Source organism: Ictalurus furcatus, chromosome 16 (assembly GCF_023375685.1).
Source record: "Ictalurus furcatus strain D&B chromosome 16, Billie_1.0, whole genome shotgun sequence".
Classification (NCBI taxonomy): Eukaryota; Metazoa; Chordata; class Actinopteri; order Siluriformes; family Ictaluridae; genus Ictalurus; species Ictalurus furcatus.
The window spans coordinates 21,586,920-21,613,803 of NC_071270.1; the positions used below are offsets into that span (position 1 = coordinate 21,586,920).

The 26,884-nt window shown below is 38.3% G+C and overlaps 2 protein-coding genes, 1 long non-coding RNA gene and 2 other non-coding genes across 5 annotated transcripts; 2 read left to right on the forward strand and 3 right to left on the reverse strand.

Annotated features, from left to right (window-relative positions):
- Window positions 1-1,194: 1,194 nt before the first annotated feature.
- On the reverse strand, window positions 1,195-13,672 carry kcnip3b (Kv channel interacting protein 3b, calsenilin). Its single transcript, XM_053646103.1, has 7 exons — window positions 12,958-13,672; window positions 12,804-12,808; window positions 4,375-4,497; window positions 4,079-4,148; window positions 1,871-1,941; window positions 1,541-1,648; window positions 1,195-1,453 (listed from the first exon to the last, which is right to left on the reverse strand). Exons 1-7 carry the CDS (start codon window positions 13,010-13,012, stop codon window positions 1,304-1,306), a joined length of 582 nt encoding a protein of 193 aa, XP_053502078.1. The 5' UTR covers window positions 13,013-13,672; the 3' UTR covers window positions 1,195-1,303.
- An 8-nt stretch (window positions 13,673-13,680) lies between these two features.
- LOC128620797 (uncharacterized) lies at window positions 13,681-14,611 on the reverse strand. The gene is made up of 2 exons (XR_008388181.1): window positions 14,498-14,611; window positions 13,681-13,878 (listed from the first exon to the last, which is right to left on the reverse strand). It is a non-coding gene; the product is annotated as an uncharacterized LOC128620797 (long non-coding RNA).
- Window positions 14,612-16,341: 1,730 nt separating this feature from the next.
- Window positions 16,342-16,423, forward strand: trnas-uga (transfer RNA serine (anticodon UGA)). The gene has a single exon. It is a non-coding gene; the product is annotated as a tRNA-Ser (tRNA).
- A 614-nt stretch (window positions 16,424-17,037) lies between these two features.
- On the forward strand, window positions 17,038-17,119 carry trnas-uga (transfer RNA serine (anticodon UGA)). The gene has a single exon. It is a non-coding gene; the product is annotated as a tRNA-Ser (tRNA).
- A 1,532-nt stretch (window positions 17,120-18,651) lies between these two features.
- Window positions 18,652-21,297, reverse strand: pcna (proliferating cell nuclear antigen). Its single transcript, XM_053645281.1, has 6 exons — window positions 20,853-21,297; window positions 20,283-20,380; window positions 19,997-20,064; window positions 19,508-19,702; window positions 19,271-19,394; window positions 18,652-19,051 (listed from the first exon to the last, which is right to left on the reverse strand). Exons 1-6 carry the CDS (start codon window positions 21,071-21,073, stop codon window positions 18,975-18,977), a joined length of 783 nt encoding a protein of 260 aa, XP_053501256.1. The 5' UTR covers window positions 21,074-21,297; the 3' UTR covers window positions 18,652-18,974.
- Window positions 21,298-26,884: the final 5,587 nt, after the last annotated feature.

Here is a 26,884-nt window from a genome sequence, read left to right on the forward strand (position 1 = left end):
GTAGCAACAGGCCACTGTATAGTATATAACATCAGTGTTGCAGCATGTAACGCTCAACATGGCGGCCGTATTACATAAACCCTGTCCCTCAGTAAAACGAACCAATCAACTTCTCGGTGAAGCTATTCGCAACAGAAAACATCCTGGTCCTTCAGATTCCCAGGCAGATATAGGCCACTTTGCTCCATTTGCTCTCCTACATTCAAGTAGATAGGAGTCTTGTCTTATAACTGCACAGGAGCATTGCCAAGATGGCCGCTGAGTGTACAGACTTTTCTAGAAGGACTTAATCACCTAACTTCTCTAGGACCTCACTAATATTTCCAGAATATTTTATTAATCTATTATGTTTTCATTTTTTCCATGACTGGAAAAGTTGAATGAATGAATGAATGAATGGGTAACACTTTACAGTAACACTACATGAATAATCCTGCACTAATACCTGAATTAATACTCACTTAAATATGAACTAATGATGAGTTAAGGCATGTACTAATCACGAACTAATGAAGAGCTAACCATAACTACATCATACATAATTCATAGTACATGTTATAACATGTTTGTTAGTTAATGTATTAATTCAGTGGTTTTCAGAGTGGGGGCTGCAGCCCCCTTGGGGGCCGCCAGGGGGCGCCCGGGGGAGGGGGGGGCTCAACAATTTGGTGTGAAAAATAAATAAATACATGATTTTCTCTTTCTCACTCTCAGACAACCACACACACACACACACACACACACACACACACACACACACTATCAATTCCTAATGTAATGTAATGTAAAGATTTAAGATATAATTATTAATAAAAAAAAGGGGGGATATATTCAGAAGTCTGTATTTTTAATGTGTTTTAAAGACTTGCAAAAGGGGGGCCTCGGTCAAATGTTAATGCCATTTGGGGGGCCTTGCCCTGGAAAAGTTTGGGAACCCCTGTATTAATTAACACGTAGGGGGAAACTATATCAATCATGCTCTATAAAAGAATATGAATGAAATGTTTCAATTTGTTTATATAATTTGCCATATGCAGCTGCGTACGCTAACATCATTGGACGGTGCTGGATTATTTTCATAATTAACATTGATCCTCCTCATCGAACGCAGAAAGACACACTACGTGTTAATTAAAACGTAAACTAACAAACATGTACTAACATGTACTTAAGGTGGTCGTTATTCCCGCATTAGAGGTTAGCTCTAAGGTTAGTTCGTGATTAGTACATTCCTAAACTCATCATTAGTTCACATTTAAGTAAGTATTAATTCAGGTATTAGTGCAGGATTATTCATGTCCTGTTATTGTAAAGTGTCACCAATGTATGAATGTATGAAGGCAGTTACCTGGAAAAATTTCTCCACATGTTCAAATGGTGCATCTGCCTTCACACTGGGATATGTGTATCGGCCCATCATGTCGTAGATGGATTTTATGATGGCCAACATTTCCTGAGGGTCAAAAAATAAGGCTAATGTGTAAATGTAATTCTGCTGTTCATTCAGCTGTTATTGTAGGAAGCTCTGATGGTCCTGCACCTGTTTGGTGACGTATCCATCTTTATTAATGTCGTACAAGTTAAACGCCCAGTGAAGCTTCTCTGTTACTGAACCTCGCAGCAATACGGACAGTCCAATCACAAAGTCCTGCCAACACACGCGTGCATACACACACACACACACACACACACACACACACAGAATTCTATAAGACATGCATTCACCATCTAAAAAAATGCATACAAACTAAACACGGAGATATAGAGAGAATGAGCGGATGTGAGAAAGAGAGAGAATAGATGTATACAGAAAATGAAAACAAAAGTAAGAGACCAACACATAGGGAGACAGACTGAATGTGTTTCCTACCTCAAACTGTATAGAACCATTTCGGTCCATATCAAAGGCGTTGAAGAGAAAATGTGCATATGTGGTCGCATCTAAAAAAAATAAAAATAATAATCATTCAATTTAAAAAAAAAAAGAAAAAAAAGTAGTTTGATAAAAGCATTCCGTTTCAATCTTTAGGCATTTATTATCATTTATATTATACTTTTGCTTGCACAATGTGTAAGTAACACCACTACAGCATCATATTTTCATAATGACAACATTTAGCATAATTCGAACTATTATATCCTGGTTATTAACAACTATATGCAGCCAATTTATGAACATCCCATCCATCCATCCATCTTCTATACCGCTTTATCATTTTCAGGGTCATGGGGAACCTGGAGTCTATCCCAGGGAGCATCGGGCACAAGGCGGGGTACACCCTGGACAGGGTGCCAATCCATCGCAGGGCACACTCACATACACATTCACACAACCATTCATACACTACGAACACTTTGGACATGCCAATCAGCCTACCATGCATGTCTTTGGACTGGGGGAGGAAACTGGAGTACCCGGAGGAAACCCCCGCAGCATGGGGAGAACATGCAAACATGCAAGCCACCGCCAATTTATGAACAAATTAGATTTATTGCACTATTTGCTTAAAGATTTCACATTTGTATTCCTTCACATGGATAATTATGAATAAAACACTCCCTAGTCACAATAATCTTTTACATGCTAAATATAAAGAGTCAGATGTACAGTACTGTGCAAAAGTCTTAGGCACACACGCGAAGAAATGCTGTAGAGCAAAGATGCCTTCAAAAATGATGAAATTAAATCTTTCGACATTTAAAAAACACTATAAAGAGCAATAAACAGTAATAAATGAAACAAAGTCGATATTTGGTGTGACAACCCTTTGCTTTAAAAAAAAAACTAAAGTAGTCTCAGGTAGAATTAGTGCAGTTTTAAATGAGCTGTAAGTTTTATTGAGCATCTACAGAACCAGCAACAGTTCTTCTGGAGACTTTGACTGTCGCACTTGCTTCTTATTTTTGCAGCGAAACCCAGCAGCCTTCATTGTGTTTTTGCCTGAAAAGTGTCTATGCTGCTTTCTTTACTGACATGCAAACATTTTTCGGTAATATTTTAATTTTGTGCTGGAAAACTAATGTTTGGAAATCTAGCATGTTTTTGTACTGACTCGATAATGTAGAAGTCGTGAAATAAAAAATCTATAACAACGTTTGCGATTAAAAAAATAAACAAAAGTAACTGAATTAAAGTAATTGCCTTTACAAATGGTACGGCTTATATCCTTTAAACCGTGTACTGTCCCATATGCTAGCTTACTAGCATACTACCTAGGTGTTTTAACAATGAATAAAATGCAATAAAAATAATTCTATTGCACTAAAAGCAGTTAGGTTTCCCCCCTTTTCTTAACTCAGTCACTCTGAACAGTAATTTTGGCTTGTTAACTTGTTACATAACAAACTAGCTAGCTAATCTGCTAGCTAGTTAGTGCTAGCATGCTAATTACCTAGCTTGTTCACGAGCCTTCGGTGTAATGTTACATCAGATGTCATCTGTAGATAGGTCCTTAAAACCCAAAGAGTTTTGATAGTAAAAATTCTTCGATGTTGATATATGAAGTGTTTTATTGGCCCTGTTTGTCGTTACAAACAGCTTCATCTGCAAACGTGAATGCGTTTGAAAAGTTGTGCTTTTTACAATCAGTCGATCTAACACCGATCTAGCACTCATCTACGCACATTAAAAGCAAGATTTATAGCGGATCACAGCCTAGAACAGCCTAGAAATACAAAAGTGGCTTACAATTCTAAGCTAACAATTTTAACTTCTTTTCTTTTTTACTAAATTTTTTAAAATATCTGCCAAGGAATCTGATGATCTTGAAAATCTTGATGTAACTTTTATGAAGGTTCCTACAGCATACAAATGTTTCTGCCGCAACACTTCAGTTGAGGGGATATTAATAGTCAGTTCCATTATAGTGTGAGCAATGTTAAAGCCTAACCTTTTTAACCAGTCAGATACATTATTGAATGTTCGGATAACATTTTTTTTAGCTGGGATGCTAGGCTAACACCAAACAGAACCCTTAAATACTCTATGTATACACAAACATACATGAGAAAAGAGAGTGTGGGATGCCATTAGTGTACAACCTATTACTAAGTAGGTTATAATTAATTCCCAGCATACCTCCTTGAGGGAAGAACTGGGAATAAATAACCTTAAAGGTTTCCTCATCAACTAATCCACTGGGGCACTCCTAATCAGAGAGAGAGAGAGAGAGAGAGAGAGAGAGAGAGAGAGAGAGAGAGAGAGCAACATTAACAACCATTTTAAAATGAATTATATTAGACAATGTTTAGATTATTTTGAACCTAAAATAAAACGAACTGGTGCTAAATTCTGGTTTTAATTCACAATTCAATAATTAATTCATGATTTCCATGGGAATTGTTTCAATTCATTGTCTATGAATCCACTCTCACGTTTTTGAAGCCTCTGTAGAGCGACTGAAGCTCCTTCCTGGTGAATTTAGTTTGAGCTTGAAGTTTCTCCAGACCTTCAGGTTGGTGTCTGACCATAGAAAGCTCCAACTCAGCATCTGCACTCTCTAAAAGACAGAGGGACAAAGGAGAGAAGCTGAATGAAAGGGTGATGAGGAATAGCATAACAGAATAAACAGACATAGAATTGCCTTATATACCAAAAACTCTAAAGAGGGAATTTTTGATAAGACGCAGGTATGCACTCACCATCTTTTGAAGAGAAAAAAAAAACCCCAGAGTGGATGAAGAGAAGACAAAAAGGAAGAAAAAGAAGAAAAGAAACATGTTAATAAGATAATGCCGAATTATGCAAATACGAATGATATTGTAATATCTAGAGGTCGACCGATTGTGGATTTTACAGTTACCGATAACTAAGTAGGGGGGTATCTGCCGATACCCGATTAATCAACCGTTAGTTTTTAAAACTGATACTGAATGAAAACATAACACTCAAAGTAAATTACTGCAAAAAATAAACAGTACTGACTGTACTCTTTAAAATGAAATAAATTATATAAATATTAATATATATATTAACTATTAATAAACATTAAAGTAAATAAAAGATATACATCCAAACTGAACCAGAAAATAACACTCCAAATAACAAATAAAAACACAGACATCCAAAATGAATTTAAAAAAACACTTATAACAATAACACACATCAGTGAAGATTTTTGCCGATAACCGTTATGGGATATTGGTGCAGATTAATCGGCAAAATCCATCAATTGGTCGACCTCAAGTAATATCCTGTATATTCTCCTTCTCTTTAAATTGCATTTAAAGATTTCAAAAATCCGATTGTGGGGCAGAAGCGTCATGGATATTTTGACATCTGGTGTCTGATTACAAACAGGTAGCTTTCCAACAACTTAATCAAAGCTTGCCATTCACTGTGTGAGGAAATCCCACTTAGATATCTTTAGGTACACTGTGTGTTTTTTCCACTATGTTTGCTAAAATGGCCCCTGATTCAATGTGATCTTTGCAGAAAGCCTAGGCAAGATTAAATATTTCATTAAAACATTTCCACAAAATTTAGTTGAAATATATTTATGATTTCATAAAGTTAAGGTGTCAAAGTATGTATCCGCAGCAAAACTCAATTTCGCCAAAACTGTTTTTATGTATTATAGTGGGTTTATAGTAAAAGAGAAGCCAGTAGAGAGCTTACCCTCCATAGAGAGCGGGTCCCAAAAACTAAACTGCTTTAAAACCATGAAAAAGAGAAGCACCACCACGGCTACGGCAAAAAGTTCCATACCCATTGTGATATCTCGAGTATTTATGCTGCTACTAATGATGAATTATCAGCTCCCAAAAGACCAAACAGAAGGAAACCCAAACTGGATTTCAGAACAGTGTCTTTCATAATACGCTAAGTCTTATTGTCATCTGGAATTTCATTGGTCCTTAGACATTTCGAAGTGAAGATTATGCAAGAAGATGTAGAAGAAATCAGCAATTCTCAAAAGTCAAAAAAATGTATACAATCAAATGGTGTTCCAGCATCAGCTCATCACATCTCGTATTATTTTCAGAGTTTCTTAATAAGAAGTTTTCGAGTAATGATAAGCTACAGTGGACAAATAGACGGTTCTTCCAAATCCCCAAATGGTGACTAACAGCAAAAAATAAAGAGTTAACCTGCATCAAGCACATGTAGATGCACAGTGTTACAATTTTCTGTTTGCTATCAGATTAAAAAGACTGTCAGAATAAAGTCAGAATAAACAGTTGAGGCTGAGCACCAGCTTCGCTTTTCTGTTTTCCATTTTTCCAAAAATGTCTCTATCACATCTTCTATTTCAATCAAAGTAAACAGTTTCCAAATGGTGAATAATTCAACAAGTAAGACTTGTGCTTCAAGTCCTTACATGATGAAAGCCATGATTGTAAATAAAAACATAAAATAGAAAAAAAGTCTCAAACTCAAGTGCGCTTCAGGTGTTATTTTGTATTTAAAGGATCCAATCAGTAATATAAAACCAAAGCCAAAAACCATCTGCCTCAGTATGCAAATGGTGATGAATTCAAATAGGTGGTAAAATCCTGAGCCATAAATGAGTCGGGTTTCTGATATAAACTGACGCACTCTCAATGCAATCCTTAAAAAAAGGTATCTCCAATTCCCCAGTGGTGATGGAATAGTGGAATAGACTGAGGCTCGGGTCTAAAATTGCCCCACAAATAAAAAAATCAATCGAGAAAATCCCGTCAGGTTCGTGCAGACAGACTGTGTCACAATGTCCTGAAGATTAAAATCCAGAGCAAAATCTCTTCAACTCTCAAATCCATATGCCTAAAGATGTCGTTGAAAAACCTTCAAAACTTGCATGAGAGCATCAGTGTCCATCACTGCCCTTGCAAATAACTTGTTTACTTGTAAGAGGTTTTGTCCTATGATCCAGCTTCCTCTATGCTGACACTCCCTGACCCGCAATTATGTAAAGCAATAGTAAAAGCTCTCTCTTTCTCTCTCTCTCTCCTGCTCTATCACTCTCCATCTGTAGTTCCACACCCTCTTCTATGTTGTCTTTACGTTCCTCTTTAAAGCTTCGAGGGTATATTCTGGGGGAAACTGACATGAATATGTGAGTCCTCTGGTAAATATTACTGTTGTTATTATGTGATATTTAAAACTGCTCTTGTTGAACTGTGGTTATCAAATGGTTCTTGGTCAAGCTTGTGGGTTTTGAGATGGGTCGATTTACATGTGAAAAATCTCCTCTGTGATGATCATATTTTTATTACACTGAAGAACCACAAAGATATAGGTTCCTATGTTCAGGGTGTCCCCTGTCCAGGGTGTCCCCCGTCCAGTGCCCCGAGTTCCCTGGGATAGGGCCCTGTGTAGGATAAAGTGGTATGGATGGATGGTAATCAGCTTTCAGATAAAAGTACTCACCGGTGAATGACACAGCACTAATCCTTAGCAACACTTTGCCAAAATAGATCAACAACACTTTGCCAATGTTCTTAAGTTCAAGGAATGGCCAAAAATAATATATCTACAATCTCCCACTAACTCAGACTGATCAGCCAGGTTTTGCACTGCTACAGGGTTTAGATTATCATCAAGTAATTAAAGCTTATAGCCTCTAGTTTAACACTACAATTGTTTTAAAATAATTTGTTCACTGAACATTTGGTTGGGTTCCAGTGCTATATTAACAAGCACTTGTGTAATTAAATGACTCCTTGAGAGCCAAAAGAATCAATTGGACATCAATACAGACTTCAGGAGCACAACTTACTCAGAAAACATTATGATTTCACACTGTTTCCATTTGAGAACAGCAAAAATAGCAAATTTACATTTATATTTACATTTATGGCATTTGGCAGACGCCCTTATCCAGAGCGACTTACAGAAGTGCTTTCAAGTCTCTATCAATAAATACATCCCGATCCTGGTTCACTAGGTCACGGACTAAGAATAGCATCAGTCTTGAAACTCTGTTGGGAGACAATATAGTAAGAACAGCACATAGACAACGCAAATGTTTTTTTTAATGAAAAGTGATCATTTAAGTACTTTAGGAAGAGGTAGGTCTTTAGACGTTGTTTGAAGACCGCCAGTGACTCAGCTGTTCAGACATCCAGGGTAAGATTATTCCACCACCTAGGTGCCAGAACAGAGAAGAGTCTTGATGCATGCCTTCCTTGTACCCTGAGAGATGGTGGCACTAGTCTAGCGGTGCTAGAGGATCGGAGGGAGCGTAGTGCAGTGCGGGGTGTGATAAGTGATTTGAGGTAAGTGGGTGCTGGTCTGTTTTTGGCTTTGTAGGCAAGCATCAGTGTTTTATATCTGATGTGGGCAGTTACAGGAAGCCAGTGGAGGGGGCGTAGCAGTGGGGTGGTGTGGGAGAATTTAGGAACGTTGAAAACAAGTCGAGCAGTTGCATTCTGGATCAGTTTCAGAGGTCGAATGGCGCTCAGAGGCAGACCTACCAGGAATGAGTTGCAGTAGTCCAGTCTCGAAATGACAAGAGACTGAACCAGCACCTGAGTGGCCTGTGTGGATAGAAATGGACGAATCCTTCTGAAGTTTTAAAGGAGAAATAGACATGAGCGTGTCAGATTAGCAATGTGAGTGGAAAAGGACAGCTGATTGTCCATGGTTTCCCCAAAGTTGCCTGCAGTAACCGAAGGTGGGATCAGAAAATTGTCCAGGGAGATCACAAGATCCTGACATGGTGATGAATCGCCTGGGATAAAAAGCAGTTCAGTTTTGCTGGGATTAAATTTCAACTGGATGATCTGCCATCCATGAGGAGATGTCTGCCAGACATGCTGAGATCTGAGGGAGGGAAGGAGAGGATGAGTTGAGTGTCATCTGCATAGCACTGGTATGAGAACCCATGTGAGGATATGACCTCACCAAGAGATCGAGTACTGAGGGAGAAAAAAGGGACCAAGTACTGAGCCTTGTGGGACACCAGTGGAAAGTCTGCAGGGAGCAGATGTGGATCCCCTGCATGTCACCTGGTATGAGCGACCTTCCATGTAGGAAGCACCATGAATTCCAGAGTCTTGTGGTTGACTGTGTCAAACACTGCTGAAAGGTCGAGAAAGATGAGGACTGAAGGCAGTTTGGCTGTCTAGAAGCATGTAGCTTCTCAGTGACAGTCTCTGTGGAATGTGCCACTTTGAAGCCAGACTGGTTAGGATCTTGGAGGTTGTTCTGCGAGAGGTAGAGAGACAGTTGATTGTAGAAACTGCGTTCAAGGATTTTAGAAAGAAAAGAGAGAAGTGATACCCATCAGTAGTTGCCGATGTCAGAGGGATCCAGAGTGGGTTTCTTCAGGATGGGAATAACCCTTCCTCTCTTGAATGCAGTTGGTACATGACCAGATGATATGGAGCCATTGATGATAGTCATGATGAAGGGAAGGAAGTCTTGTGAGATGGTCTGGATCATTGTGGAAGGGATTGGATCCAATAGATTGCAGGACATGATGACCTGAAGGATCTCTTGTGTTGCTAGATTAGAAAAAAGTGCCAGTGAAGGAAAAGGGGAATCCTCAGTGGGTAGTGTAGGAGTTGGGGTAGAAGTGAAGGTCATTCAGATTTTGGCAAATAAAACTAGAAACAATAATTGGCTAGCTAATTTGTATGCTTGCTTTTTCATTTCAAAACATAACCCTTGATTGTGAGGGTTCCAGCGAGGTTTTATTACTTTTATTAACCCTTATGCGTCCTTATGGACATTTTTGTCTTTTTCATTTAAAAAAAAAATCATTTTGTCTGTGTTAATGCAAACAGCATAAGTTTTGCAAAAGGTGTGTATTTTTATTGGAATTTTAATATTTCACCCTCATTTGCTTTCATAAATCTATTTGAAACTAGGTACACAAAATAGTTACACTGAAACCCATTCAAATGGCAATATTTAATCCCTGTGACGTTTAAGTATAAAATCATGCATTCTGTGTTAATAGGCTTTTATTTTGTTGACAAGGTTTCAAAACATTGAATTTTTTTAAAGAATTTCTGAAATGTGTCGTATTTTCTCAGGTTTAGCCTCTGGGGAAAATACATGCTTTTCCTTTTTTTCTGATTCTGCTGTATTATAGAGCACTGCAGACCAACTGAATAAATGATGCAGTTATAATTGTGTGGGTGTGTTTGTATGGATATCAGAGTTGTGGTTTGTATGGGTGTGAACAGTCTGAAAGAAAGAAACTATAATCCCTCCCCATGTATGAGTTAAAGAAGGTTACTGAGCTTTGAAGATTTTTGCATTATGTAAAGAAACCAGTGTTTAAAGGGATATAATTCTGAAAATTAATGAATGTTTGGTAATTATGATCAGAACTCATGCTGGTAAAAAAAAAAATCGAAGACAATGAAAGTGGAAAAAAAATATTAATATATAATATTTCTATGACAGCTTTTGACATTTTTGTCCTTTATGGACCTATGTGTGACTTTTTCTGTCAGAGCTACAGTACATTCTGAAACTACATAGCATATATATAAGGAAGCATTCTACAAGTTTTACTGCCTCCAAAGCTCAGAATTCACTGGCACTGTTTGAGTTTTTAATACACTTAAGGAGCTCTTTTATAAACCTAATCGGCACTTATTGAAGTCCCTATCTCCATCTGTGCTGTTCTTATCCTGGGTATTAAGGCAGCTAATGGAGGGAGGATCTCCCTTTAATTTCAGGAGTGTACATTAGGGTGCTTTAAAGCCCTGTAACATCCTGACTCAGATATCAGTCACAAGCTTTCACCTTTTACTGTAATTTAGCGTCTGAATCCTTCACATCAACATACTAATAAAGTCCCTTTCCTAGAAGGCTGAGCTTTCTGTTGAATAATAAATAAAATTAAATGCACATATGTGGTGTTTCAAAGTATTCCTCATATAAATGTGTTATTTAGAAACACAGCGTTCAGTAATTAGAGTCCAAATACAAAATTTGACATTTTCAGGGATGGTCCTGGCATAAGAGGTGGATGGGAATGAGGAACATGTCATGTGGTCCTGAGGTGTGGCCCATTGCTGCTGTGATGAGAATGCATGAATTAAATAGACTGTAATTGATACCTTGTATGAACAGGCTGTTTTTTCAGCAAATACACACTGGGGTTCATTTGGAAGTGATGAAGCCTATGTGGTATCCTTTGAAGGGAGAAATGCTCACAGCAGACATTGGTTCCAAGCTGAAGTTATGAAAAACATTAAAGGGCATTATACAATATAAGCAGTATACTCATTCATCATTCACAAATTTATATATATAAAATTGTGAATGATGAATGAGTACACTGGTTATATATATATATATATATATATATATATATATATATATATATATATATATATATATATATATATATATATATATATATATATATATAAATTGTGACTAAATTGAATGTTACAGCAGAGCTCTTTGATGTAGGCTCATGTTTTTATCTCTTTTATCTCTACCTCAGGTAACCTCGGGTGTATTTGTTAGCGTCTGAAAAAAATATATTTTTAAAAAAAAACACACACACACAGGCTTTGGCTTTGAAAAGTGATATTTTCTTGCATTTCAAATGGCTGATCATTTTGAGCCCTATAAAAGGAGCTGGTCTGAATTCTCGGTGTGAAGGGTGGAAGCTTTGGAGACAGTAGGGCATACTCATGATTACTTCAGAATGAAATGCAAACATAGTTCATCGTTCATCTATTTTTCCTGGAGTGCACAACATACTAGACAGCTATGGTTTTAGAAACAGCTTGTGTTTCCACTTTAACTAAAATGAAAACGCAGTCAACTTGATTTCGCAGAAGGAGAGATGAACTGTTTTAACTAGCAGTGCTGGAGGACTGACAGGAAGTGGCCTGCGATGAGTTTTGATAACTTTATAATATGGCTTTGACATAAAAGATCACTTCAGTCAGGAAGCATTAAATGTTAAAAGCAGTTAATAATTTAGTTTTCATTTATGCATCATGAGTATATTGTCCAGCGCAGCACAATGAAGTAAGGCTCTTAAGGAGATGGAGCCAGGCGGCTTTTATGCTGTCTAAAAATTTTTTTCAAGCTGACAAATAACGTCATTTCCAGTAAAGGAACATAGTGAGCATTAATGCTCTGTGGTTTTTGTGGTGCATTGTGGAAATTTTTTTAGGGAGAATTTTTTTGCACGGGAAGGATTTTGTGATTGAGACAGCCCTTAAAATGGCCGACTCCCTGATCAGTGAACTGACTACTGAACTAGGGACCTGTTTGAGACGCAACCTTGATATCCAAAGTATACTCCGTCACATGAATGCTGGTTTATCATTTGACAGACAAGTAGACACACCTCCTTGTTCTGACTGGTCGCATGTTGGTGGTTCACATCGTCTGTGTTTTCTCCTGTTTACAGAGCAAATAACTTCCCCACGATTGAACACTTGTTTCTCTGAGCCGAAGGAGCCGTGCATAGCAATCCTCCTCACCTATTATGTCAGTATGTTTGACTCGTGCCCAGAAGATATGGATTGCACCTAGAGGACCAACACCCAAGGCAATGGACTGCTTAAGCTCTAGCAAACCCTCCATTCCATCCAGAGAAACAACTCAACCACTAAACCAAGTTTCTGTCACACAGCTGATAGATCCTATGTCCAAAGACTACCTGATGCTTAATAATAATAAAAATCTAGAGGTAACACTAAAACAAGAACAAGCTACATGTAACGATGTAAATGTGCTAAAATCATCCTCCATGCTCAAGGCTCACTGATCTCATTTCGCATGTTTCCAGGTCAAACGTATGCAATTCATTGAACACTGTCATCATCAGAGGCTGTAATATTGCTTGACTGATTTGCAACATTTGACATGTTTCAGTGCTTGAGTGCTGAGACACATCATCTACAAGTGATTTATTCTTATACAGTAATTCACTTAAGCTTCTAACTAAAGTAATTACCTCCAGCTAGTGATGGAATAAATGTTATTGCAGTCGGAGTCCATTACCACAAATTGATTATAGTCCATTCTGTGTGTGTGTGTGTGTGTACCTATGATCTGTCCTGCTGTGCTGTTAATAATCCACTTTACCAGGCAGCACTTCATAAAGGAATGGCATGAGGGGCGGAGTTTGGTGAGCTTGTCTCCACCTCCTACCTGCTGCTCATCAGCATCAGAGAGCAAAACTCCACCCACATGCTTCTGACCATCAGTCTGGAGAGAAGGAGAGAGACAGAGAGAGATGTAGGAGGAAAGAGAGGGAGACAGTTGGGGAGAGACAGACAGGTAAAATTGAGAAAGAGAGAGAGAGAAAAAAAGAAAGACAGCAAATGAGCGAAGAGAGTGAGTGAGTGAGTGAGTGAGTGAGGTGAAAGGTGAGAGACAAAGAGTGAGACTAATGAACACAAAGAGAATAAGAGAAAACAAGTAAAAGACAAAACTGATGGGTCTACAAAAAGACAGTGTTACTGTGTGTGTGTGTGTGTGTGTGTGTGTACTTCTGAATTTTCAGGAGAGCTGTTCATGTTTATCGGTGACTATATAACTACATGAAAAGATATGGAAAAAAGAAAGAAAGAAAGAAAATGAAAATCAAAAAGCAAATGTTACAGAAAAACTGAAAAAGAAAATAAAAACAGAAAAAGAAAGAAAGGAATGAAAAGCAAAAAAAGCTAAGAAAAAGAAAAGAAAGAAAGCTTTTAACAATTTTATAGGTATAGCTTATTTAAAATGCTGTACACACACACACACACACACACACACACACACACACACACACACACACACACACACACACACACACACACAACTTTGGTTCTCATTTTCAGCACAATTTGAGATTGGGCTCAGAGGACAGAGGAAGTGTGCGCTGTGTGCCCTTGACTCTCTGCTCTCTTTATATCACTATCTATCTCGCTATCTTCGTCTCCATCTTAGCGTCTGTCTCTCTGGCGCTTTTCCCAGAGCAGAATCTGTATAAAAAGAATGACAGAGAGGTCACACTAATTGGCAGTTTAATCAGGTCCACATACTATAGCTCACTTTGTACCCCATCTGTTGCTATGCACGGTGTCAGTCTTCTCTCTATTAGTATCATTGTTGTTGTTGTTGTTGTTGTTTTTATGTTTGTAGTTTGGACTGTCTGTATGTCTGTGCCCTCTATGTTTTTTTTTATGTTGCTATTAATATTATTATTGACATAAATAAATACTACATATGAGATACAATACACCAAATAATACTAATAATACTATACGTCACTGATCGATAATAACGCACATCAAACAATCACAAACAACTTTATACATTTCATCATCACTGGTGTAGAACATTTTGTATATTTGCTTAAAGTCCTGACTATGAACAAACAACACCCAGAAAAAACAGGCCCATGCACCCCATGCACTATTAAACTCAACGCACTGATAGTTTATCAATGCATCAGATGCAACGATTATATATTGATCTACATTTATAAATAAAGTTCACGCAATCATTTCATGTCATGGCAGGTACATGCATGTTTTATTAATGGCAAAGTTAATGAATGTTGTAGTGTATATGAAAAAAAAAAGGATTTATATAGCTCACCTGCATGTTGTGCAGCTGTCTGTTCTCTTTTCTTCCTTTTTCCATTTCCTCCATTTCAGTCCTTCACCAGCTGTCGCATTATCTTCCTGTAGCTCTATGCTTTTGGGGAGTGACAAAGCTGAGAGAGAAAAGGAAGGGGACAGAGTGTGTGTGTGTGTGTGTGTGTGTGTGTGAGAGAGAGAGAGAGAGAGAGAGAGAGAGAGATAGATATTCTCTAATGAGTGTGACAGAAAGAGAAAGAGTAAAGGGGGCTGAAATGAATACTTTTTACAATACAATGGTAAAGAATGTACAATTTTGTCAAATAACATCATTTTTTTCACAGACTCCTTCATTTGACATTTTTTAAACGATTCAAGCAACTTCCACGCAAACATATAACTAATATGACACTGATAAGAGTTTACGTATGACAGTCCCTCCGGGATTTCGCGATTTTACGATCACAGAAATTAACGCAAAATCAAGCAAACTCAGCAACATTCGGAGGAGCTCGCGATTTTTCAAAATTACTGCAGATTTTCGCCAAGACACGTCATGTGATCGCAACATGCATTCCGTGAAAGCCTTCTTTCGTGCAAAACAATTTTGTGCAATTGCGATTTCGCTGGACCAAGTAGTTTTTCAAAAAAAAAAAAAAAAAGCACAAAAAACAAAAAAGCCGCAGCGACATCAAGAATTTTTGGCCGCAACGATGATAAAAAAAAAAAACTCCACTAAATCCTATATGGACTTAAATGAAAACACCTTTCTTCCTTAAAACTCCAAGGGCCTGCATCTAATCTGACGGTTACAAGGTGCTGACACTGGAGACTCCTTCCATAAATTAAAAACGAATCATTCTCCTCACAGAAAACATTCCCATATCATTGATTATAAAGGTTTTTACTCTGTCTGCCATACAGGTCCCTGTGAATTACGTTATTATTATAGAAACAATAACGTAATAAAACCAGCTCATTAATATAAACCTGTGATTTGAACTACTGCCAGAGCTGCTGTTAAAGAAAATGAATCGACACCTTCTGACCAATTAGATTCAATCACTCAAAAGATTTGAGTTATGAGCATTTGTTTTTTTTGTTGTTTTTTTTTACAACTACAGCAGGAAAAAAACACACAGTACAAAAAATGAGTTCTATTACAATAAAAAAAGTCATTAAATGTAAAAGTTGTTTTACATTTATACACACTGGACAAATAAGTGGTATGATACAATGTGATAACAAACACAATATCAACACTATGTTCCATTTAGGAGTATGCAATCCTAGGTAGTTAGCATCTTGGAGTGGAGTTTGTGCTCCTGAGATAAAATCTGTACCAGTTAGAGTGCAGAATAAGTTGTTTTCAATGGGTACTTTGAAGGTAGCATTGTGTCTGTCCTTCTTGGAACAGGTAATCCCATAATTCTGCACTAAACATTACAAAAACAGCATTTCACATTTTGCTACAGAAGCAAAAATGTGCAAAACTATTATTCTGTGTCTCCTGACAGAAAGCGTTCATTGTCTTCTCTCCATCCATAACCATTGTCAGCCATTGGCTGTCAGGAGCATTCCTCTGCAACACTTTCTCAATCAATCGGTTTTAAATGACAGACAGATCGATAGCCTCCTCAGCGAGACCATGCTGTCCCATGTCTAGTGTTTCCAAGCCACAGAAACAGAAAGAGGAGACACGTGGAACATCTGAGCTGCCCTAAATTTAGGCCTGAAATGCAGCAGGAGACAACTACAGTAAGAGGAAAGCAACGAGGGTTGTGGCCATCGTTCCGGGTCACCTTAGATAATAAATGTATAAAAAAGTAAGATTAGCTAATAATACTTGCATTTCCATTTTCAGCTGCGATGGCCGAGTGGTTAAGGCGTTGGACTTGAAATCCAATGGGGTTTCCCTGCGCAGGTTCAAATCCTGCTCGCAGCGAGAGGAGCAGTTTTAACACTCTACAGACAAGAACCCTTGAGAAAGGGCTTGGCACAAAGTCGTCCAGTATTAACTCCTGAACTACTCTACATTTTCAAGTGTACCAGTAGACAATGTAAGAAAAAAGACTGAACGGTACTGAGAAAATACTGCAGTAGAAATCCAATCTGCCTTAGATGTACATGATAAGAAGTCTATGAAACTTAATTTTAAAGATTAGTTGATGCATATGGCTTTATGAACTACACTTACTAGGATTGAAATTCCACCAGTGTAGCAATAACTCCTGAACTATTCTACATTTAGGACCAAAATTCTTCCATTGTAGCAGCAGACATTGTAAGAAAAGTGACTGAGTAGCACTGAGAAAATACTGCAGAACATTTCCAAATAAATTATGCAGGTTTGAACCCTAGAAAAGGTTTCGGCACTGATTTTCCACCAGTAAAACTGGCTGACGTCCAGCACTAACTACTGAAATATGGAGCAGAAGGAAACTGGCTGTAGACATCCAATCCACTTTATGGAAAATATGTAGATGATTTACATGATTGTATGAGACCTGATTTACAGATTAGCTGATGCAGTAGCTTTATAGTGCAGCCATTAAAGAAGCTGTGATGGCCGAGTGGTTAAGGTGTTGGACTTGAAATCCAATGGGGTCTCCCCGCGCAGGTTCGAACCCTGCTCACAGCGAAGGTTTTAAAACTCTGGATGTAAGAACCTACACCCTTAACCAAAAAAGTTTCAGTTACCTGAGCATCACAGACCAACACTTGTACTCCATTTCCAGCACAGAGGAGTCAGCTCTGGAACTTTCAGCACATGTCCATTTAAGTAAAATTGGTTGCAGTCCAACCCAAATACATGAACTACTTTGGATTTGAACTCCAATGGGGATTGGCACTAGGGATAAGCGATATGGACTTAAAACTATATTGCGATATATTCTGGCATTTATTGCGATAACGATATCCGTGACAACATATAGCACCGTGCACCACTGCATTTGGCTACAAGTGACTGCTTTGATCTTGAGAGCCTCAAAAACACAAACACTGATCTAAAATTAAAATTGATAATCTGTAACCAAACCACTTCCAGAATGTAGAGTTAGCTTCACGTTTAGCGATAAACTCCTCCTCAGCTTCATGTCCGCCTTCCACCATACTTGTTTTCGCTCTACACGTGAGCTGTGAATGGGTTGCAGACTGTCACACACAGAAATAAGGCATTAACTAGGCTTTATCGTTATCACGGGGAAGACTAATTCTTATAGTGGGGAGAATTGCTACCTGTATATCGCAGACAATAAGATATCTCACATCCCTAATTGGCACCCAATTTCCACCACTGAAACTGGTTGCGGTCCAGCACTAGCTCCTGAACTACCTTACATTTCCAGATATACAATGCAAATATGGAGAAGGAAACTGCTGTAAACATCTAATCTGCTTTATGGAAAAGACTTTGATTATTTACATGATTTAGATGTAACTCCTGCACAACCCTACATCCAGTATAGCAGCATACAATGTAAGAAAAGAGACTGAACAGTACTGAGAAAATACTGCAGTAGAAGTTCAATCTGCCTTAGATTTACACAAGCGTATGAAACCTAATTTTAAAGATTAGTTGATGCATTGGATTTATACTGTATTTGGATCACACATTTGAAACTCCTGAAATAAAGAGAGTGGTATAGAGAAAATACAACAGCCCCCCCCCCCAAAAATAAATGCAGATATAGAAACAGGCTGTAGAAATTCAGTCTGCTTTATATTTATATGATTAAAAGTACAATATTAGGTAATGTATTAGATGTTATTGTAGCACTGCCAAGCTGCCACTGTTGGCCCCTTGAGCAAGGCCCTTAACCCTCTGCTCCAGGGGCACTGTATCATGGCTGACCCCAGCTTCCTAACATGCTGGGATATGTGAAAAAAATTAATTTCACTGTGCTGTTATGCATGTGAGACTAATAAAGACTAATTATCATTATTACTGAATATGGAACAAACACTTCAAATGGAAACAGCGTGAAAGCTGATGGCCGAGCGGTTAAGGTGTTGGACTAAAAATCCAATGGGGATGCCGTGTGTATGTTTGAACCCTGCTTAATTTGCTTTATCAAGATTAACTCAAATTTTTATTTTGTTGACAAGCTACTGTAATTTTAATCAATAAAAGTACCGTGATAGAGGGCTGACAAAAAACAAACAAAGTCACACATTACAAAATGTTTATTAGTGGGTAACATAAGGAAGACCAAATTGGAATATTTACAGATATTTTTTTTTATCTACAAAGTATTGGAATGAAGATGGCCAAACTCCTAGTGCTTAAAGAGGCAGACCGGAGTAGGAATCAAAAAGAAAAATGGGGGCAAAAACAATAAAAAAAAATAAACCACGACTGAAAATTCACACTTGGATGTGACCTTCAGTGTTGACAGTCTGTTGTGTCTGTCCCCTGATCTGTGAACCAAGGAACTGCCAATATGTACCAGTTATACAGGTATAGTTGGGGCTGAAGTGGATGATGTGAGAATTCAGGATGACTCCTCATCGATTTTAGGAGCCAGGTAGTACTTGATGTGACCCATATCTGCAATCTTGTACTCCACCACTGGAAGAGAGCGAGAGAGAGAAAGCCAACAGTGAAATGAGAAAAGTAAAAACTATCAGGAATAATAAAGTATACATTATGTGTACTATAAAGTGGATATAAGTGCTATTCATAGTTGTGATTATGGATAGAGATTTAGCACGGCGATTCACCTGATCAAGTCAGGGTTTAAACATGCGGATATGTAAACCATTCACAAGTGAACGCATCATATCTTACCAAGTGGAATATCTGCAGACATGCTGAGAGTGACCGTCTTGGATAGAGGAGTGGCCTTGGTGAAGAAGTTCAAGTAGTTCAGAGCAAAAATGAGCTGGACAGGTTCATTCATCTCGATCGTCACCTAATCAGACAAGGGGATAAATGTGTCACAAGTGTACTAGAGATATATAGGCATTGTAGAAAACCTCTCTTGGACACACACATGCATATATACATATACAAAGAGACTCTTACAGCCTCGTCCTCTTTGTCCACATTGCTGGTTTGGGACAGTTTGATGTTTCCGGTTCCCAGTTCACCGCTGGCAGAGAACTTCACGCCGTCTTTAGCGCAGGAGATCATCACAGCGTCTCCGATCTGGGACAGATCCCGGCAAATCCGGGCAAATTCACCAGAGGGCATCTTCACTACACAGCTGTACTCCTGCTCCTACAAACACAAAAACATGAACATTCTCTTACTGAACATGAGGCACAGAAGAAACAGCTCGATTGTCTCCAACGAACATCTTCAGCAGCACTGATTATTCAAACAAGACACCATGAGGAGCTCGGTGGATTACAATGTTAGACTCTTTCCCAAGCACCCCAATAGTGTCGTTAACATCATTTCAACTGCGAGTAATCCCTGCCAAACGAGAGCATGCTCCCAATTAACTTCAGTTTCACTCTTGTTTAAGTTTAAACCGGGGAAACTTTCAGTGTCCGATATATTAACACTTACTGGAATTCCAAGCTGCTCCACGTCCAAGTCCATCAACTTCATCTCATAATCGGAGACTTTCTCCTGATCTGAAAGTATTCCCAAGAGAATTTTGCTTAAATAATTGCCATTCACAAGCACAAAACAGAATATACAGTAATTTGAGAACATTTTACAGCTTACACAAGACACAAAAGTGAACATAATTTATACCTACGAATATATTCCAAAATCTATATGTTTAAGAATACATATCTGCATGAGCAGGTCGAACCTGTACTGGTAAATTAAACAAACATGAACTCACTGAGAGTCTCGAAAACCAGAGCCAGAGAGTCTGCATTGTCCTCCGCTCTCAGTGTAATGATGTCCTCATTCCCAGCACACTTGAGGATCTTGGACATACTGGTAAAGGAAAATGAACATATAAAAATACATCATTAACATCAAAACAACACAATATAAAAAATAATTTCCACTGAGCAACACCATGTACAATGTTCGAGTCGAATAGAGTCAACTCGACTAGTGCCGTTCTTCCATTTTTTATGGTAATTGTTTGAGGCTTCCTGATATTTTGAAATAATTTCAAGTTGCTATTTAGGTTAGCCACCTAGCTAGAACATTCTGCAGCGCGCGAATTAACTTTCCCGCCAACAGTGGGTCTGCGCGCGAAAATGACGTCACACGCAGCGCGCGTACACACACAAAAGAACAAGAGCGGCAAGTTTCACTAGACAAAATGTAAGAACATGTCCGCCATGTTTACAAAATGCTGTATAACTTCGATCTAGTATATTAATGTGATATAGTTTAGACAAGGAGCGTCACTATACACGCGTGTGCTTTCATACTGCTTCTCAGTGTGAAGTCTGACCTGCTGAGGTTGACTCCCATGGCGAGGTTCCTGTCGCAGCGGTACGAGTCGAAGCCGTCGCTGCGCAGCGTGAGCTGCACCAGGGACACATGAGACGAGTCCATGCTCTGCAGAGAGATTCCCGACGAGCTCACATCCCAGCACGCCTCGGTGATCAGATCCTTCAGAGCTTCCAGCACCTTCTTCAGGATGGAGCCTTGAACCAGCCGGGCCTCAAACATCTTCGTGGTTGTTTGTTTAAAGAAAAAAGGTTACACAACGCAAACTAATACTTAAATACACAACTAACTAAGTTAGCGCGCCTCTGTGATGCTCTTGATATCTAAAATCAGATCAGGAACCGCACCTTTTCTCGGATTAAACTTTGTTTCAAAATGAACGGCAAAAAACGCGCACGACGGCTCATAAACTGCTACGAAGTGTCTCTACGCGCGCGTTTCTTCTGCTTTTGATAGAAATGCCGGACGCTGTCACGACGTCATTTCCGCTTCGCCTGGCCTCCGCCTCTTCTCTTTCATGTCGCACAACAGGACCGTGCATTTTCCCCGCTGTCTTAAATAATTTAGAAACAACTATATATATAAAGTTTATTTATTTTACAAAAAAGAAATTAAAGTTTGATAATGTTTCACAAATCTGAAAATAAATAAATAATTTTCAACTGCTCTCCTTCCGGAGGTAAATAGAAACCGGATATTCCTGGACATTATTACACAAACGTTTTAAAGTTTTGAACACGACAAATGTGGACATTTTCGCAGTACCTGAGACAACTGACTATGAACTTTGTTCAGTCAGTTGAGCCTACAGAGGCTACAAAGTTGGTCTCTGGCTAGGCTTAACGGCACGTGAGGGAAGTAACTACACGTCCCATAAAGCATTGCATATGACGTCACCGACTCGTTTCCCCTCCGAATTTCATGCAGAGTTTGTGGTGGTGTATTTTATCTTTAGCAATATATTGCTCGCAAATGATTTATAATAATTGTATACATTTGATATACGGTTTGGTGGCTTTGTATGAATAGCTTTGTTTTTAAACAGTTTACAAATCAGAGACCGCTGTTTCATCCGGGTATTCACGCTACGCAATACCACTTACCGGCCACTCGTTGTCGCTGTTTCCCCAATAATGAACCGCATGCTTGCGTTATTTAAGACAGTACTTCTCAAAAATCTTTTTTTTATTGTGCTGCAGCAGTATGGGTTGGGGAAATCACAACCAATAAATTTATTATATTTGTTAATGAATTCCACTTATATTTATTAGTGGGGTTGCACGGTGGCTTTGTGGTTAGCACGTTTGTCTCGCACCTCCAGGGTTGGGGTTCGAATCCTCCCTCTGCCCTGTATACATGTAGCATGCATGTTCTCCCCGTGTTTTGGGGGGTTTCTTCCGGATACTCAGGTTTTCTCATCCAGTCCAAAGACATGTATATATGCATGGATATTTATTAGTTAATTCCTGTTTGACTGATTTAATCCAAATCTCAATAACTCACAAACAAGCTGTCCTATAAATAACGTCTACTTGGATTTAATGCATTCTTTTGATGAATCTCTTTGACTTAAAAAAAAAAATAGGCAAAATATTCTTGTACACATTTAAATAATTTTCATGAAATAAATATGTGCTGAGGGGGTCAGTGGAATTTTTATTGTACAGTTAAAAATGGGTCCCTTGCTACAAAATTTGAAAGATGATGATTCTTCCTACTGTGGCGTTTAGGTGTGTACTTCAAAGCCAAAGTTTTCCCCAATGCTGAAGTTACAGAAAAAAACTATCTTGGTTGTGTACAGTTCACAAAAAAAAGTTTGCGTGGCTGTGGTTTGTTTAAAGCTGAAAATGAAAGTAGTCCAAAACCCATGAAATAACATGCAGATACTCCTCATGGGGATGTGAGCGAATCACCCCCCCCAAGTCATCATAGCGGTCGTTTTGTTGTTTCATCCAACTGTGATGTACGAGGCTGTAACCTGATCCATGCTGAGAGTTTAATGATGACCTCAGCGGGATTTCTCTGCTCTGTTCCATAACTCTCTCCAGCTGTGGGAAAGTCCACTTTTCTAATGTGTGGATTAGCTGAAACATAGTCATGTATCTCATGAGGTTCAAGAAATTCCTGTGTCCGGTGTTTTGGTGTATCTTACTATCTTACTGCACTTTCATTAGAAATGAAACGTTATTCAATAGTTTGTTCAGGCAGAGTCATTTCTAATCAAGTAAGTAAGTATGGTCCATATATCCACTGCATTTAGGAAGACATTACAATGTCAGCTGTCACACCCCAACAAAAAGACAACACAACTTGCAAGTACAGGTTGGAGTAGAGAGAGATGTATGCGCAATGGAATATAAAACAGGACCAGAGTTCAATGTCGTTTCACCCAAAATCACAGCATCAAATTATATACCGCCTACAGACCAAACCATTACTAATATAATACGAACACAACAACAAAACAAGTGCAAAAAACCCATATGGTTACTGCTCTTATTTTCAGTCATACTTGGTTTCATCATGACCATACGTATGCACATGGTTACTAATTTGTTCCATTTTTCTCCAAAGGAAACTGCAATCAACGTCACTGATGACCATAATGACCATAGATGTCAAACAATATTTAGATGAATGGATCCATGAACTGAAAAAGCATTTACATAAGCACATAGTTAAGGCTTTAACTCATATGAAGAACTAGTGGAGCATTTTGATCATAATCATTTCTACTCCATGCTGGATGTGTTGCAGTCTAAACGTACTCTCTTACACACTTAAGCATATCTCAAGGATAAGCCTGCTGTTTCAGTGGTGATAATCTATGACAATAAAAGTGAAATAAACAGTAAAGAAAAAAGCAAAACAACAGCTATAAAATCAAGCATAGCTCTAATTTTAATCATGCCCAAGTTTTAGGTATTTAAGTTCCTATAAAGTTCCTATAAGTTCCATGTGGAAATCTGCGAGCCATTTATTATCATTTCATGGAAGCTGGAGAGAAAGGCAGGAAATTGCAACTACAGTGAGACAAAGCTTAATGGAAGCTGAGCTCATGGCTTCCTTAAGCAAGCATATGTTGATAATCAGTTATATAATAATATCTCAATATTCAACACGCAATAGTGTCGTTAAAATACTGTCACTAGTTTTGTGTTACATACAGAAAGAGGATGAATTAATGTTTTCATAAGTTATTTTCATTTACTCAATTCATTCTTAGGACTATTATATATGTTTGTCTTTAAGGCATGCTGCTTCTCAGTTCTCAGTAATTTTCATCCATAAAACTAGAGATATCATGCCACTCCAAATCTAGTTCTTTTTTTGTGTCTTTAGTTTGCGTATTTAGTTTTGCAGTACAGCTATTATGCAAATGTTGCTAACAAGTAAAAGCAGGCAGCTTAGCACTTTTGTCATGTGACAAATGACACTATTCGAATCAGTAATTCCCTTTGTACATAAAGAGGTTCTTAAACTAGCTGAATGAATTGTATTAAAGAAGTTATATAATATATATATATATATATATATATATATATATATATATATATATATATATATATATATATATATAAAGAACTAAGTATTATCATCCTAAAGACCTCTAACAGAAAATTTCATCTCCAAACTTTACACCACACCTCCTACTTAAGTCTGAGGAGTGATACCATTTATTTTATACCACAACACGTTTAAATTCTCGATTCTGATTTTTCAGAAGGTGTTGATTAAGAAGGTGTTGATTCTTCTATAACACCAAATCTGACAATACTTCAGTGTGCAAGGCAAATCAAAGGTTTCTATTAATGCACTTGTTCTAATACAGAACAAGAGGGGAACCTGATGTAGTCTTATGTTGTTGTAGCCCAACCCCTTCAAGTTTCAATGTATTCTGAGATGCTTTTCTGCTCACCATGCTTGTAAAAAGTGGTTATTTGAGTTACTGTAGACTTCCTGTTAGCTGGAACCAGTCTGGCCATTCTCACTGACAACCTGCAGAACTGCTGCTCACTGGATGTTTTTTTTGTTTTTCGCACCATTCTGCAACAAACTCTTGAGACTGTTGTGCTTGAGAATCCCAGGAGTTCAGCCGTTTCTGAAATACTCAAAGCAGCCCATCTGGTACCAACAATCATGCCACGGGTAAAAACACTATCACGTTTCCCCCATCCTTATGATTGATGTGAACATGAACTGAATCTCTTGACCTTTATCTGCATGATTTAATGCATTGTGCTGCTACCACATGATTGGCTGATTGGATAATTGCATGAAGGTGCAGGTGTACAGGTGGTCCTATTACAGAAGAAGGCATTTATTTAACATTTATTAAGAAGTCTAGTGCTTTGTAAGCATTAAACCTTGTCATTTTTGCACTACAGGAAAGTATGGACCCTGTGCTGTACAGTTAACATAAGCTGTGATTTTTTGCAGATGCTGGTGTTTTCCTACATTCAGTAAAATATCTGCAAATTACAAAGCTCCGAGTGCCACGCTTTAGTTAGTAAAACCTTTATGTGCGGTCCAGAAGAGGAATAATAGCTCTGTGACTGGGTTTGACCACAACATGATTCGTAAACATCTCCTTGCTTGTGAAAGTTTTGTTGTGGTTTCAGATGATTCCTCACCAAGCAGTCATTATAGAGTTAGTCACAAGAGTGTCCAAAATGGTTAGTGTCTGCAAAAAAAAAAGAGTTTTAACTACATAATCATTCCGTTGCTATTTCTCCAGCATATGTGAGCATTGCATTATGGGTAACACACACCAAAACTACACTGTAAAAACTCTCAAAAGCATGCTATAAGAAATATGGTACATATGTGTTTCAGATATAGTCATCCATCCATCCATCTATTTTCTGTACCGCATATCCTAAACAGGGTCATGGGGGAGCCTAGAGCCTATTCTGGGGGACTCGGGGCACAAGGTGGGGGACACACTGGACAGGGTGCCAATCCATCACAGGGCACAATTGCACACTATGGACAATTTTAGAGCTGCCAATCAGCCTACAACTCATGTCTTTGGACTGTGGGAGGAAACCAGAGTACCTTGAGGAAACCCCCGAGGCACAGGAAGAACATGCAAGCTCCACACACACAGGACGGAGGTGGGAATCGAACCCGTGACCCTGGAGGTGCATGGCAAACATGCTAACCACTAAAGTCTCTCAAATCCTTATGCGTGCCCATTTTTCATGCTTCCAACACATCAACTTTGAGAACGTTTTGCGACTGTTCACTTACTATAACCCTTGACAGGTGCCATTGTAACGATATAATCAACAATATTCACGGTTAACCTGTCGATGCTTTTAATATTATGGCTGATCGGTGTATATACATATATCTTAAATGTGTATTCCTACACCAGCTAACATCAGCGTCTTTCCCAAATCTAGAAACTGATATTTAGGCTACAGTTAGCCAACAATAATAGCCATCTAATAATATTTTCTCAGATTCACATGTTAGTTTTTGGGTTTGTTATATTCCAGAATGATCAGAAATGTTCTCTGGACACGCTGTCAGAATTCACGATGAAGACTGGACGCAGTGCGCTGCGCTGCGAGTTAAAATGGGCTCCTTTAAGCAGCAATTCATTACAACGCCTGTACGATTTTCAGAGAACATTTTCTTTCAATGACAAACTTTTAAGAACAATGAAAAACACGTGCAATGAACTTACAAGTTTTACAATCATTTTTAATTGAAGTAAATGATTATTTTGTTGAACTCAGCAGAGATGTGTTGCCATGGGCACAGCGTGCAGCCTTAATGAGTTATACTGTATGGAGCACTGGCCCCACAAAAAAAAGCATATTTCTTTTGTCTGTACAGAAATATGATAGAAATATGATTTTATTTTGAAGCTCAGTAAGGCATTGTTTAGCCTCCTATTAGTATCATGGTAACAAACTTGCTCTTTTTAAAGTTTTAACTTAAAAAATGCACACCACTGTTATTATTTTTCCTGAAAAGACTGAGAAAAAGAAATAAAATGCGTCTTCGTTTTCCTGAACATTT